Raw genomic sequence first — 17,047 nt, 5'->3', positions numbered from 1 at the left:
TACCCGTACGTTTGTTACCACTGTTATTGAGGTGAATATGTTTAGTGAGAGGGCTCACTTTATAATAAGGACGGCCGAAGCTGTAAGCATCACAATGAATAACATTCTGTATATATAGCCTTATACTGATCGTAGCTCATCTGTGCATGGGCTTAACGAATGTCAACAGTAAACGTCAGATTTGGCGGCACTTCACTTTTTAGGTTATAAGAGTTTTTGTACGGATTGTAACTACTGATAGTAGATGATTAATGATTTTATTAATGTTATATTCCTGATTATTATTTGACACTGTAATTGAAGCAATCAATGTAATAAAGCAAATGTAGCTGGAAGCAGTGGTTTAAATGATAAACCCCCATACCGGAGCTCGAGGGCCACGGACATGCCCTTACATGAAACTGGAAGCAATAGATTAAATGATGGAACCCTGTGACTGAGCTCTTGAGCCTTGGCTTGGCTCACACTAGTCTGATACGATCACCTTTCTGTCTCAGTGATAAGGTTCAATTTAGTATGGCAAAAAATGTGATTCCACAATCTAGTTTAATAATTCTAAATCTATGCCTTAGACATGCGGAAAGTACCTAACCAAGAATGCTACTAGTTATCTTCTTTGCCTCGCTGATTACAATCAATGTAAATGTTGATGTTAATAAATATCCCCTTATTTCTGATGCAGGGGAAATGCAGCCTAAAACTGGTAGTTTGTTGTTTATATTGTACCTATTAATTTTATTTAATCAAACTGGAAATTTTAACGTCTATTTATAATTTTATTTAATTTAAAACATCGTCTCGTCATACATATAAGGGATTAAATGTCATTCCAACTAATTACTTTATTGTTCAACATGTTATAAGTGTTATAACAGATACAGAAATAATACAGTCATTAAAACATACTAAGAACACTTAGATTAAAATCTTACAAATAAATAAAATAAAATTATAACTAAATAACTACTTAAAAAATAAACTTATGATAAATAATACTAATTAAAAAAAATTGAAAATAATAAAAATAGAACCCAATTATAAAAAGAAAAAAACATCTATCAAATCCGCCTGCGGCATGGTGCCCATAATGCTGGCGGCATTTCCTCACTAGGGCAATACGTGGCGAGAAATACGCGCCAGCTCTGGGGTCTCCAGTAGATTCGATAAGCCGTGCCGACAGAACTTCCACAAAGGCTTTCATGTCGGCCGTCCAAGGACCCAGTGTCTCCATCAGTGTCTAGCAAGCGCCGCAAACTCGTAAGTCCGGGACTGCGCGAAGGTATCAACGCAAGTAGCGTGCCATACCAGGGCTCTGCCTAGTTTCCACGGCACCAAAGTGGCCCCGTCAGGACGCTTGCCATCGTCTCTTACTATGCCTGTGGGTTCGAGAACTGCAGGCACAGAGGCGGTGGCAAGCGAACGACGGACCAAATCATTAATGGTGCCGCGGCGAAATAGGCGACCGGCGCTTTTGGAGCATGAAAGTCCATGTCGGCCCAGCTCATCGACATCTTTGCCGCAGGAGCACTTGTGAGGGATACATATTTTGGACCCAAGTCTTAAGCATATAGCTATTCTCAAGCTACTTGGGTCCAAAACAGTGCCAATCTGTCGAGATGGAAGTGCCCGAAGCCAATGGTCGGACTCGGGAACTGGAACGGCGAGGATGCGGGCTCGTTCAAAATCGTCCGGACTCTGTTCCAAAAGTGAGTCATATGGGCTGCTTTTAGAATAGAATAGAATAGAATAGAATATAATTTATTTCAGTATAAAAACACAGTTATACAATGCATACACAATGAGATGAAAAAAAAAGAAGACTTATAATAATAATAATAATGTGGACCACAGTCCTTCGTCAACCAGGAGGCAGGGATGACCCCCCTGGCCCGCAGGACTTCATAAGGATTGAGCGAGGAATATTCCAGGGTGACAGTTTGAGTCCATTATGGTTCTGCCTAGCTCTGAATCCCCTCAGCACGCTGCTGAAGGATTCTGGGCTAGGTTGCCGGCTTCGGAGAGAGGGTGAAGTCATCTCTCACCTTCTGTACATGGACGATCTCAAACTATTTGCACCGAACACCCAAGACCTGATGGTGCTATTGAAAACCACAGAAGTTTTCAGTACCGCCATCAGAATGGAGTTTGGTGTCGATAAGTGTGCGGTCATGAATGTACAGCGGGGGGAGGTTGTAAATTCAGAAAATTTACAACTTTCTGAGACGATGTCGTTCAGATCTATCTCTGAATCAGAAACCTATAAGTACCTTGGTATGTCACAGTCGTTGGGTATTGAGGATGTTGGCATTAGACGGTCGGTGAAGGAGCGCTTTTTCAGTCGGCTCACAAAAGTCCTTAACAGTCTTTTGTCAGGAGGCAACAAAGTGCGCGCCTTTAACGCCTGGGTAATGCCTCTACTCACATACTCCTTTGGCATACTACGGTGGACCCAGACTGAGCTGGACGCCCTGGATCGGAGGGTCCGCTCACTGCTTACCACACACCGTATGTTACACCCGCGCTCGTCTGTTATGAGATTGTACATCCCACGGAAGTGCGGAGGTCGAGGCTTCCTAAACGCCAAAGATCTCCACAACCGTGAGGTGTACAATCTCAGGAATTACTTCCTTAACAACGAGTGCGGGATGCATCGTGATGTGGTGGCAGTGGACGGAAACCTCACGCCGCTCTCCTTGGCGAAACAGAACTGGCCGGAAATATATCCTGAAGGACGGTACGGTCGACATTTGTCGGGCATGCCGCCGTCCCGGAGAGTCACTCAGGCATATCATTTCCGGTTGTTCTCATCTTGCTAACGGCGAGTACTTGCACAGACATAATCTCGTAGCCAGGATTATTCACCAGCAACTTGCTCTTCAATACGGCCTTGTGGACCGCGAAGTACCGTACTACAAGTACTTACCTGCGCCGGTTCTCGAAAATGGTCGTGCCACGCTCTATTGGGATCGATCTATTATCACTGACAGGACTATTGTAGCCAATAAGCCTGACATTGTGATAATAGATCGACTGCAACGCCGGGCAGTGCTCGTTGACATCACCATCCCCCATGATGAGAATCTCGTGAAAGCCGAGAAGGACAAGTCCAGTAAGTACCTAGACTTGGCTCACGAGATAACCGCCATGTGGGATGTTGAATCAACGATCATTGTTCCGATAGTCGTTTCAGCGAACGGTCTCATAGCGAAGAGTCTCGACCAACATCTTAAGAGACTCTCGCTAGGTGGCTGGATCAAGGGCCAGATGCAGAAGGCGGTGATCTTGGACACAGCGCGGATAGTCCGACGGTTCCTCTCTCTGCAGCCCTAACCACCGGCAGCTTGGGCCCTGCCCCGCTGCTGGCGGCACCCTAGGTTAGGTTTTTTATAATGTGTTTATATATTTTGTATTGTTTTGTATGTGGTTTTGTATTTTACTTTTATAATCATATTATAAAACCTAGCCTAAGAATTAAAATGAATAAAGAGGAATAATAATGTAATTTCTTTATTCAGATTACAACGATCCATTGGTTAGTAACATAGTGGCTTATAATCTATTGTTAATAATTAAATTCTTAAATTCTAAGATATTAAAGATATTAAAATTAATTGGAATTATTTTATCATTTTATCATATCTTATAACTAACATGTACACTGTAGGTAATTACACTGAAAAAGGTGAACACTCAGCATAATGCCCGGTCCTACTGGAGTAGTACCCGACGCTGGTCTTCCGTGAACACCTGTAGGGATAGGGAGCGTAGTTGCACGTAGCTTTTAGGGGGGGGGGAGAGTCCCAAGCCCGCTGGCTGTGGCGGGCGCCCGGGATGTCCGCACTTGGACATGATTCACACCAGGCCTCCCTGGCCTCCTTCAGACTCGCTATCTCATCGTCAGGTATCTAAGGTTTAAATTGAATGATAAATTTGCTTCAATTAAAATTGAATTATTTCATTAATATGTTTAGGCATAGAGAACTAAAACTCGATTAGGTATTACATTACATTTCGTTAGCATGCGGTGTATTCGACTATGCGCCATAGTGCCTATGGTATGCTTGCCTCAATACTGCGTCCCTACTTAACCGTGAATTCAAACAAAGCAAATTCGAACCTTATAAGTTCAATTCCAATAGAAAAGCAGTTACCACGAATTAGGAATTAGCTTTAGCCCTTAAATGCATAAACGAATGCCGCCTACATAGGAGTAACATAACATCTAATTCAATCGAAAAGTGGACAAAATCTATTTGTTTTTCGCATATAGGTACTTTAATTAGACAGTAAAATTAATTCAATTTTGTAGGTACTTGATATCCAATAAAATGTTTCAAAATATATTTAGTTAGTTTTATTAGGCATTTTCCGCAAGTTGATAACCTATATTGGCAACAAATTTTGTTTGCTTAGTATATTACTGTTATAAAACTTTGCACGTGGTTTGATTTTGTGGATAGGTAGTGAATGAATATTTAAAATTGACGGAAAATAAAATCAATATATTCACGCATTTAGGGAGATAATTGTATTTATATTTAACATAAATAACATAAACCTGACGTAACTTCTGGACGCTGATGTAAGTATATTATTTTAAACTCGGTGGTGACGATGACAGGTGCCATCGTAATTTCAATTATAACCTAAAAAATGAAAACTCCAAAAAGTTACAAACTGACACGTCTGTGTTCCCTTATATACTGATGTATAGTACTGAGGTACGTTTTTTTCTTAGACTTTATCTGTCTATACGGAGTTATATGTCATTGATAGTACCAAGGTAAATAACAATAAAATTCAAAAGCGGCAATGTACAGCGCGCACCGAAAGCCGGTCGCCACTTCGCCACCGGTTCTCATTCTCACCCGCCACACGCCCGAGCGAGATGGCTCACCTGATAACGCCGCGAATAATTCGCATGTCGTCAACTTATAATTACGATTCAGTTAACGCGACGACTGTTAAAAACTCTGCGTCTACACATTAGTTTAATTAATATTTCGCTTTGTTTAATGGTAATGATAAAATCAAAAAGTGATTTATGTTGATATTTAACGTGAGAATGCAAAAGTATAAAATTAAGAAGATTTTTACATACATACATATATGCAATCACGCCTGTATCCCATAAAGGGGTAGGCAGAACACATGAAACTACTGAAGCTTCAGTGCCACTCTTGGCAAATAAGCGGTTGAAAGAAAACGAAACTGTGAACTGTGACATTGCAGTGACATCAGGTTGCCAGCCTCTCGCCTACGCCACAATTTAACCCATATCCCATAGTCGCCTTCTACGACACCCGCGGGAAGAAAGGGGGTGGTGAAATTCTTTACCCGTCACCACACAGGCAGAAGAAGAACACAGAAACACACACAGAACACAGAACAGGCAGGAAGAAGATTTTTGTTATTAATATTGCAATTTTTTGACTATCAGCACCGATAGCATGGTCGCGCGATAAAACATCAAGCCGTCCCTACAGCACTCACAATTCTCACAAATAGTGCGAAAGGGATGTAAAAATTGTCAGGAATTTACACATTGAGCTGTCCTGTCCCGTTCTGCCATGCGTCAAATAAAATTAATAAAATTTAAGTCAAATAATAAACCCTTTCTAAAGTCCGAATACTCCTGAGTTCCGAATCGTATCGCGCCTGAGTGCCATCATGCAACACTCGATGCAGCATTTAATTAGGCCCCGATAATCCTGTGCCGAGCAAGTCCCGGCATTATGCATGTTAATAGATGCAATAATGTTGCTCGGATCATCGGCCGTGCCTGATGTGCTGGCGAATTGTACAAATGGTTTGAAATTTACCTAGAATATGCTGCTACCGACATCTTTAATTGGCCATTTTAGCAATGCATATATCATCATCTAGTCGGTACCAACTCTGTTAAACAAGCTGTACCCAGTCGGTGTAGGCCAGGCCTTCAAATGATGGTCGAATATATCACTTTATGCCATTTTTCTGATACAGCTGTCTGCGATTCTTGTCAGCTCTTGGACACAATAGGTCTTACCAACGAGTTTTAAATAGGTCAAATATTATCAAAAACAAATCTAGTTATCAATACGAATAGCCATACTTTCGCGTCGAATTTGGATTCCCGAGTGCCATCATGCACCACTCGATGCAGCATTTAATTAGGCCCCGATAATCCTGTGCCGAGCAAGTCCCGGCATTATGCATGTTAATAGATGCATAATGTTGCTCGGATCATCGGCCGTGCCTGATGTGCTGGCGAATTGTACTAATGGTTTGTAATTTATCTAGAATATGCTGTTACCGACATCTTTAATTGGCCGTTTTTTTCGCTGGTAGTGGTCCCCCCCCCCTCACAATTGTCCGTACCTACTATGAGCCGCCGAAGTTGTTATTATTATTACTTATGTGTACCAATTTCTTTGTTACAGGCCATGGAAAAGTCAAAGAAGTCCTGTGAAGAAATATTGGAAGCTAAGAGAAAAGCGAGCAAAGAGCGATATATTAAAATCAAATATTCAATGAGGTATGAAGGAAAAACACAAAGTAAATTATATTTAAAACAAGAGCAAGAACATCAGAGATAAATAAGAAAAATGGCGCATATACTATAGTAAATAGGATACGAAGAATAAGAAGAAAAATAAAGTTCTAAAAGACAATGTAGATGAAAGAATTAGAGAACCTGAAGCTGCTGAAGTTGAAAAAAATCTAAAGGAAGCTGACCATTTAGAGCTGACCAAAAGAAAAACCATCAAAAGTAAAAACATGCCTAATAATTAATGTTATAATTTTAATTATAGTATTAGGCTTTCGTCCTACTGGACGTAAAAACATTAAAAGTCTGAAAGTGAGATCTCATGATTTATTTGGAAGGTAACAAATTCTTGCTAGCCTAAGTTTCAATCCACTTATTTCACTAATTTATGACGTTATTTAGTCGTAACATGTGTTGTCCTACTTCTCGTCAGCTTTTTCGTCACTGGTCAAGGCTTTCTTTTTTAAGCGCGTTATTACTTCCATTAGGGAAAGTATTTTTTTTGCTTTTCGACGGTTTTGTTCCTTCAGGCACTTTATTACTCTGTCTTTCACTTTTATCATTAGCCTTGCTCTTTTCAGTTTGACTAATATTTTGTTCTTGCTTGGCGTTAATGGATTATCGTCTGATGTAGATGGCTCGTCATTATCCTCCTGTAATAAATATAATATCCAGTTGTCAAAGCGGACCCCAGGCTCCCATGAGCCGTGGCAAATGCCGGGATAACGCAAGGAGGATGATGAATAAATATAATATCCAGTATAAGTGGAGATGCCATAAATAGAATTATAAAAAGAAAACATACTTATATTTAGATAATGTATGTTACCTATACTATACCGAAGGACTTCAGAGAGCTACCCATGAGCCTCATCATCCGATACGTGGAGAAGAAGCTCCTGAATAGCTGAAGGATCTTAGGATCGTAGGGGTAATTGCACAAAAGATCCCGATGGGTCGAAGTGTATCCGTAAGGGCCCCCGCAGATTTAAGATAAGATAAGATACCTATACTATAATACTCACTTCGAGATTTCTCTTCCTGGGCGTGTTGTTCTTAGAGTCCTTCTCTAGAGAAGATTGAGCTATCTGTAGGAAAAAATGTGTTTAATTTAATATCATCGAATAGACCGCACCACACGCATGCACGCATATACTTTTTTTTAAAATAATATTTAGCCTTATCTAATTGTGTACCTGTTGATTATTAGACATGAACACTACATCAATAGTTGGACAAGCTGTAGCGATTACTCGTCGGTACTTGGATGGTGGGCCAGTAAAGGTCTCTTCTTCGAAATGTATAGAACAAATCCGGCTGCATTTTGAAGGAAACCAGTTTTTGCGACCAGTTGCTTCAATCCATTTGTTTTTAGTGTGAGGATCATCAGGAAAACTGAAACAAAATTGAGATATAACAGTAACCATAACCTATTCATAATAATATTTACTTATAATTTCCTGCATGAGAATCACGATATATTATGTACCTATTTGGTTTTTATAATTAGTATATTTATACACCGTGGTTGTTTTTTGTTTTCCGTTATTTCTGACACGTCGTCAGGTTCATTATTAGGAACCATTCAGCATATCACTTTTTGTCAAATTGGAAAAAAATTCACCGTTTTCATACAAAAAAAAAACAGTGTGAGAAACCCTTATAGAACTTACACAAATAATAAAAATGAGAAGCCGACCTTGAACTCTCGACTGTCAGAATAGCATATTTTTATATCCCTTTTGATGAAATAAAACTATGAAAACGGATTAAATCGCGTATACAATCCCAACTTCCCGACGTATAGCACTCTTTACCTACAGCGTTCGTGGTCAACGTGGTTTATGTTAGATAAAAACAATAGAATGGTTTGTTTTTAATTGATAACAGATATTTAGTACAAAGAGTACTTACCAATGAAAAAAATACCACGTTTAACAGTGTCGCCTCTATTTGAGGAGTTTGAACAGTTTGATTATTAAAAGGATACGGTAGCGAAAATGCTAAAATGGAATGGAGCCCCCCCTTTCAACTTGGGAATTTTAGTTAAATATACAAGTGTTATTAACTAGATTTATCGACACAAAATTGTCCATTAAGAACAAGTCAGTTAAAAGATATTTCAAAAAAATCTTTAAAATCGAGGTTCCGCTCTCGACTCTTTCCTCCTTCAAAACTTAATCAATCGGAACGAAATTTGAGAATCTGAATAACAATGAAATAATCTATGTCGGACCGTTTAGCTTTTTTGGTTAATTGTTACCAATCTTGTGTATCACACCTTTTTTTCAGCCACAATGAAAAAGGCCGTTTTTAGAAATTTTTGATTGGCTTTAGAATCTTTAAAAAGCAGAATATCAAAAAAATCAAAACGGTCCAACACAGATAAAAATAATAACAATCTGTGTTGAAAAAATCATTGCTATATCTTCAAAAACCAGGAAGGAAATAGTCGAGAGCGTTTGTGTGGAGAATTGACCCCTACCGTATCGTCTTAACAACGCATTTTGATTTTTAAACCTTGCGTCGCATGAGAACCGCGGTCGCCGGTCGGGCGCAGACTGATCTGCGCGGCGAGGGCGAGCAATGGCGCCGTCGACGCTTCCTTTCGCCACGCGAGTTGTGTATGTGTATTACATTCTTGTCTTTTATCTAGACCGAACTAAATCAAGATAGAAGAAATTTTAGCACAAATAGTACTTACCGATGATAGGAAACACTTTGCTTAACAGCAGGGACCGGAACCGCTTACCATAACCGGGGTTTTTCATAGGCTTATTTTAGAAGTTGTTTTAAAAACCCCAACCATAATGGTAACCTTTTGTAAGGGTGACTGTTTGATAGGGTAAGCCTATCTGATACAGTTAACTTAAATAACCTCTAACGAAAACCAAACCCAATCTTAAAGGTTACCCTATCATTTTAATTATTAAACCGTTTAAGCAACTTTAATCTCTGCGCACATTGAAATTCAACTTATTATTGAATAACCATAGCGAGTACAAGCTCATACGTATCGTCTCTAAACAAGTTTATGTCGATTCAAATAACGTAGTTTTATGTCGATTCAAACAATATTGGACTTTAAAACCTTACACTAAAATTTAAAACATAACTGACCTGAATTATCATAGTGTGTTTTGACATTGAATGCATTCGTAGCGCGCGCCGGGTCGTTCTATTGTTTATCTATCTTACCTGTGCGTTTCCGAACAAGCTTTTTAAAGATCAACCTTTTGTTTGGCCGTCGGACCATCTCACCAAAGACGCTCATACTCGAGAGCAAATTTTAGTAAAGAACTAACTAAAAAAAATATTGTAAAAGAACAAAGCAAATAATTATATCGATATCTTACGATTAGATAATTGAAAACATCTTCTCAATTGGGCTTTGTTAAAAATGTCAAAATAGCTATTTATGCAACAAGTGCGGAAAGTAGGTGATTTCTGATGAGTGTCATATAAGCCGATACGAGTCGGAATTTCGGAAATCATCTTTGCGCACATGTTTCAAAGTTTTCAAACAATGCTTTACTTTGCATTGTGCGAGTAAATAAAAAACATAATAAGACAAAATACTTTAGTAATTATTAAAATTAAAAGTTATGTTAGTACAATTTTCGAATTTGAAAGACATTGGTTTTATGGGACTTATAATAGTAAAGTTCAAAATAAAATAAAAAAATTGAATTTTAAAAAGCACTAGTGCGGAAAAGTATTACTTTCCACACGATTTTTATGGGACTGATAGTGAAGTTAAAGTTAAGTTTAACTTCACTATCAGTCCCAGTCATCAGTTAAGTTAAAGTTAAAAGCAAAATAAAAAAAAATGTTAAAAGCACCAGTGAATATTGTGGAAAAGTACCTACTTCTTTCGGCACAATTTTGCTTCATAGAAAACGCACTTTTCGAGCACATACATTCTAATAGCTATTTTTATGGGACTAATAGTGAAGTTCAAAATTTAAAGAAAAATGAAAAGTAAAAAGCACTAGTGCGGAAAAGTACTTTCCGCACGATTTTGCTTCATAGAAAACGCACTTTTCGAGCACATACAGTGCTATTTTTATGGGACTGATAGAGAAGTAACAAATTAAAAAAAAGTAAAAAGCACTAGTACGGAAAAGTACTACTTTCCGCACGATTTTTCTGGGATAGACAGTGAAGTTCAAAATTTAAAAAAAAATTAAAAGTAAAAAGCACTAGTGACTAGTGCGGAAAAGTAGGTACTACTATCCGCACAATTTTGCTTCATAGAATACGCACTTTTCAAACACATACATTGTAATAGCTATTTTTATGGGACTGATAGTGAAGTCCTAAATAAAATAAAAAATTAAAAGTAAAAAGTACCAGTGCCGAAAAGTACTCTACTTTCCGCACGATCTTACTTTATAGAAAACGCACTTTTGTAATAGCTATTTTTATGGGACTGATAGTGAAGTTCAAAATTAAAAGTAAAAAACACTAGTGCGGAAAAGTACTACTTTCCGCACGATTTTCCGGGGACGGATAGTGAAGTTCAAAATGTAAAAAAAAAGAAAAGTAAAAAGCACTAGTGTGGAAAAGTATTACTTTCCGCACGATTTTGTTTCATAGGAAACGCACTTCTCGAGCACACATACATTATAATAGCTATTTTTATGAGACTCATAGCGAAGTTCATTAATAAAAAAAAAAATTAAAGTAAAAAGCACTAGTTTGAAAAAGTACTACTTTCCACACGATTTTTCTGGGACGTATAGTAAAGTTCAAAATTTAAAAACATTTGAAAAGTAAAAAGCGCTAGTGCGGAAAAGTACTACTTTCCGCACAATGTTGCTACATATAAATCGCACTTTCCGAACACATACATTATAATAGCTATTTTTACGGGACTGATAGCGAAGTTCATAATTAAAAAAAAAAAAAGTAAAAAACCCTAGTGCGAAAATGTACAACTTTCCGAACGATTTTTCTGGGACGGATGGTGGCCTTCAAAATTTAAATAAAATTGGAATGTAAAAAACACTAGTGCGGAAAAGTACTACTTTCCGCATGATTTTGTTTTATAGAAAACGCACTTTTCGAGCACATACATTGTTATAGCTATTTTTATGGGAGTGATAGTGAAGTTCAAAATTTAAAGTAAAAAGAACTAGTATGGAAAAGTACTACTTTAAAAGTACCTACTACTTGCTGCACGATTTTGCTTCGTAAAAAACGTACTTTTCGAGCACATGCATTGTAAAGGCACTTTTTGAGCACATGCATTGTTATAGTTATTTTTATGAGACTGATAGTGAAGTTCAAAATAAATAAAAATTAAAAGTAAAAAACCGGCCAAGAGCGTGTTGGGCCACGCTCAGTGTAGGGTTCCGTAGTTTTCCGTATTTTTCTCAAAAACTACTGAACCTATCAAGTTCAAAACAATTTTCCTAGAAAGTTTTTATAAAGTTCAACATTTGTGATTTTTTTCATATTTTTTAAACATATGGTTCAAAAGTTAGAGGGGGGGGGAAGCATTTTTTTTTCCTTTAGGAGCGATTATTTCCAAAAATATTAATATTATCAAAAAACGATCTTAGTAAACCCTTATTCATTTTTAAATACCTATCTAAAAACATATCATACGTTGGGGTTGGAATAAAAAAAAATTCAGCCCCCACTTTACATGTAGGGGGGGTACCCCAATAAAACATTTTTTTCCATTTTTTATTTTTGAACTTTGTTGGCGTGATTAATATACATATTGGTACCAAATTTCAGCTGTCTAGTGCTAACGGTTACTGAGATTATCCGCGGACGGACGGACGGACGGACGGACGGACGGACGGACGGACGGACGGACGGACGGACGGACGGACGGACGGACGGACGGACGGACGGACGGACAGACAGACATGGCGAAACTATAAGGGTTCCTAGTTGACTACGGAACCCTAAAAGTAGGTACAAAACCTTGCTTGCTGTAAAAACCTACTTCATTTTATTCCCTTATAATATACTGATGAGTACGAGTAGGTCAATAATTGTACTATCAAATACAGAAACTAAATGACGTACATGTCAAATGGTAATAACTACGCAAATTCGAGTGCATGCGTCTGAGACAAGCTCTATCTATAGCAAACCAGTTTCAATGTAGAAAGACAACAAGGAACGGATAAAGCTTACCATAACTCAATGAAAACAGGTTTTAAAAACCCTATCGCGATAGGGTTTCGGAGTTAACTTAGTTAGTAGTTATGGTAACCTCATAGTAACAGATTCAATAAGCTTACCGTTTTAAAAGGTTACCTTTAAAAAAGCTTACCGTTTTATTTAGTAAGAAAATTGATTGGGTAAGCAAATTGATGAAGTTAAGCCTAAAAAGGGGTTTTCCGGTCCCTGCTTAACAGCCTTGTTTTTATTGGTGGTGTTTGAACAGTTAATTATCGAACACCGACCCATTTTTGTATTTTTCACTGTATGTCACTCGCGGGCAGCGGTCGGGAGCAGACTGTCGTGCGCGGCGAACAATGCCGAACGCCAGCTAACTTTACTTCGCACGCGAAGTAAATACACTTTTTTTTTCTATCTTGATTTAGTTCTGAACTATATCGAGATAATATAGTTCTGTGGTGCAAAATAATAACTTTAGCGAATTAATGTGCCTCAAATACCTGTTTCGCATAAAAGTGCGTTAATGTTCCCGCAAACGAAAAAATATTAATTAATTTCAGCGCGCTGAAAATTACAATATTAATAACTGACCTGCAAATATAATATAAAGGTAGGTAAAGAGCCGCGAATGCACAATTTAATTTATATGCGATCAGATTCGTGACAGGTATTGACATTTTATTAGCGTAATGAATAACGTAATACAACTTGTTGTGAACATTACAAATTAATTGGCGGTAATATTTTAATGGTCGAGTAAAACGTGATTTAATCTTATACTGACGTTAATCATTTTAATAGGGAGTTAAGCACCGACTGACGATCTTATTCTCGTTTGTCATGGGTTCTTAACTCTTTGACAACATTTACTTTATAAATTTTTTACAAATAAATAGGTAAGTGCCCCTTGTAGTTTCTTCTTCTAAAAAATATTTATTACCTACTTGAAGGAAGGTGGCCATTTTATGTTACTCGTACGCATTACACACATATTAAATACAACTCAAAAACCGAGTTATAATAAAATTGTGATCTGCTTAAGGGGCTCCACACGGTTTTTGACAAGTTTTGAGTTGAAATTCCTAAATTTTCACTACAGATAGAATTATAATTCCAACGGCCATCGGTTCTTCAATCTCTTGTCGTAAGAGCCATATTTAGAAAAAATTACGTATATTTTTATGAATTTTTTAACATTTACATTTACAATTACATTAACATTTTTTAAACATAAGGCACTTTTATCGAAATTTGATTTTAGTAAAAGGTGTCACATACCTAACATTGACATATTGTTTGGATTTACCTTTGACTTTTCTAAAAATTCAAGAAAGATTTTAATTTTAAAGTTATTAAAACAAAAGTTATTAAAGTTATTTTAAATTCATTAAACGCGATTTAATCCGTTTTCATAGTTTTATTACAAAAGTTATGACCAAAAAACCCGTTTGTAACCCTACAATTTTTCAACTACGATGCCAAATATCGCAGCAACAATAAGGTGTGAAGGAATTATGAGATACTATTTTGTTTTAACGATGCTGGTATAATGGCTAATATCTTTAGAAACTATCATAATATCAATGGATTCAAATCGAAGGTCATTGGCGCAGGGAACGCAGTATTGTATATCATAAAAGTGTGTGACAAATATTTACAAGACAAGCTTTTTTCTAAACATTTGCGTGGTGTTTATAACAGTTTTTAAGTGCTCTATTGTTTCTATTATAATGACGTTCACCAAAACAAAGATCATGACCGGCCACATGTAAGATTATCGGTGACACTTGGCCAATAAACAATGAATGCACCTGAGCGGCGGCGAATTAAGCGGTCGTCTTATCTTTCACGCGGTTTTACAAAAACTCAAGAAATTATTTTTCCCATCCCCTCTATTAGGATGTATTTTAAAGTAATATGGGAAATTCTATTTAGTCACGATTTATTCGTTGGCGACTTTATACTCCTCCCAGTGCACTTCAGTGATTTCGTATTTTGTGATTTTTGTGACCTTGGCTATGGATGCCCGGAATTTGAATCCTCCTGACCTCCTAAACAATTGTGCTATGAACTGGACTCCGAACCTGCTTCACCCGAACGGCCTGGCTTCGAACACTGGAACCCTGAACTCGCCTTTGTTGAATGATATGCATCCTGATTTAACAGCAATGATGCAAGAAATAAACAACAACGACATGGGTGTGGATGTGATTGAACCTGCCGGTAAGAGACATATTTTTTTAGTTAATTCTTTGTTAATTACTGTGATATCTTTGGGTTACAATTACAATCCAAACTCATTTAGATAAACGGATTTCGTTATTTTTCTTGCTTGTGATTATTGATTAATTCAAATTTTCTTATTCGTAGCATTTTAGGCTAGCGGTAAATACGTGCGACTTTCGTTCCAGAGGTCGCGGGTTCGAACCCCGGCTCGTACCAATGAGTTTTACGGAATTAGGAACAGTTTACTAGAACTAAATACCTTATTGGAAAATAAAATGCTGTCAACTTAAAATAAATATGCTCGAGTGAACTATTTGACTAATGTAGCGTGTTTTTTATTCTTTTTTTACTATGTGAATTTTCAGTGAGATACAAACGAATAACAATATTGTAATATCTGGGATGATATACCTAATATCTAACATTTTCATTTGTTTCAGATGTTGCGGATGCAGGCCTGACGACCGCGGATTTACTTAATATTTTGCGCGGTTCTGATGATGAACTAAGTGACCAAGACCTAACGGATTCTGACGAGGAAACCGGAGAAGACCCTCGGATCGAGCCCGCAGAATGGTCATACCGTCAGCAGCAGCAAACCAAAGTGCCAATTTTTTCTCGGTCACGCGGTTTGTTATTACATGAGCGACCAAAGTCACCAAGTCAGTATTTTGACTTACTGTTTAATGTTACGTTTTTAACATTTTTAATCGAGAATATCAATGCTTGTGCAGTGAAGCTTTTCGAAGCCAATGATAAATTACACGCCAGAATCACAAAATGGAAAACGTTGTACATGCCAGAATTTCGTGTGTTTTTAGGCCTATTATTTCATATGGGGACTATCAAGTTGGCAAGGATAGTGGATTACTGGAGCACACATGAACAATTTCGATTAGGTTATTTTAGCAAACATATGTCAAGAAATAGGTTTTTATTAATCCTTAGATGCCTAAATTTTTATGTTGACAATGGTGACGAAAGCAGATTAAATAAAGAACTTGGACTAGTCGAACATTTCAATAAAATTATGGCATCGGTGTTTTATCCCGATAAGATACTTTGTATCGATGAATCTCTTGTTCTTTGGCGTGGCAGACTTTGGTGCCGTCAATACATAAGAAACAAATCCCAACAATACGGTGTTAAACTGTATTTGTTAACTGACCAGTTTGGCTGTGTATTGAAAGTTATAGTATACGGAGGAAAGGCTGATATCGTAGTAGGAGGTAAAAATCACGTAGACAAGGTTGTCAAAAACTTGCTGGAGGGAAAATTGGGCGTAGGGCACTCACTTTACATGGATAATTTTTATAACTCGATTTCACTGACAAACTTTTTAATCGAACATGATACTCATGTGACTGGTATTCTACGCCCAAATAGGAAAGGACTGCCGTTGGAAATAAAAAATAAAAAATTAGCAGACCAAGAAAAAATTTCGGCATATTCTAAAAATGGTATTTGTATAACAAACTGGAATGACCGCCGTGAAGTTATTATGATTTCCTCAGAGCATGACGGCGAGTGGCAGGATTATACGACTAGGCAAAATACTTCAAAATGTAAGCCTAACGTGGTTTTGGAATATAATAAACATATGGGGGGGGTCGACAGATATGACCAAATGATGTCATATTACAATCCAGAACATAAGACTATACGTTGGTACAAAAAATTGGGCATTCACATTTTTAGCACAATGTTATGTAATGCACACAACTTGTATAACAGATTTGGCGAGAAGCCTATGTGCCTATATGATTTCAGGCAAACTGTTATAGGGCTATTGGTAAAAAGCGGCACAGCAGATAGTTTGCCAAGGGCTATAGCTTCATCCAGCCTCCGTCACGCTTCTTTTAAATTACCGCGTGACGGCAAAAATAGAGTGAAGAGAAAAAGTTGCGTCATGTGCTACATGAATAATAAAAAACCGGCCAAGAGCGTGTCGGGCCACGCTCAGTGTAGGGTTCCGTAGTTTTTCGTATTTTTCTCAAAAACTGCTGAACCTATCAAGTTCAAAACAATTTTCCTAGAAAGTCTTTACAAAGTTCTACTTTGATGATTTTTTTCATATTTTTTAAACATATGGTTCAAAAGTTAGAGGGGGGGGGACGCACTTTTTTTTCCTTTAGGAGCGATTATTTC

General features: G+C 37.5%; 2 protein-coding genes across 2 annotated transcripts; one reads left to right on the top strand and one right to left on the bottom strand.

The window, feature by feature from the left end:
* Positions 1-6,518: 6,518 nt before the first annotated feature.
* Positions 6,519-9,267, bottom strand: LOC125224827. Its single transcript, XM_048128303.1, has 4 exons — positions 9,234-9,267; positions 7,726-7,924; positions 7,555-7,617; positions 6,519-7,182 (listed from the first exon to the last, which is right to left on the bottom strand). The coding sequence occupies exons 2-4, from the start codon at positions 7,741-7,743 to the stop codon at positions 6,949-6,951; spliced, it is 315 nt and encodes a 104-aa protein (XP_047984260.1). The 5' UTR covers positions 7,744-7,924; positions 9,234-9,267; the 3' UTR covers positions 6,519-6,948.
* Positions 9,268-14,306: 5,039 nt separating this feature from the next.
* Positions 14,307-16,801, top strand: LOC125224706. The gene is made up of 3 exons (XM_048128140.1): positions 14,307-14,896; positions 15,340-15,481; positions 16,753-16,801. The coding sequence occupies exons 1-3, from the start codon at positions 14,692-14,694 to the stop codon at positions 16,760-16,762; spliced, it is 357 nt and encodes a 118-aa protein (XP_047984097.1). The 5' UTR covers positions 14,307-14,691; the 3' UTR covers positions 16,763-16,801.
* Positions 16,802-17,047: the final 246 nt, after the last annotated feature.

The sequence above is a fragment of the Leguminivora glycinivorella genome, chromosome 3 (genome assembly GCF_023078275.1).
Source record: "Leguminivora glycinivorella isolate SPB_JAAS2020 chromosome 3, LegGlyc_1.1, whole genome shotgun sequence".
Lineage (NCBI taxonomy): Eukaryota > Metazoa > Arthropoda > Insecta > Lepidoptera > Tortricidae > Leguminivora > Leguminivora glycinivorella.
The sequence above is the reverse complement of the archived record's forward strand: the minus strand, read 5'-3'. Positions and strand labels throughout refer to the sequence as shown.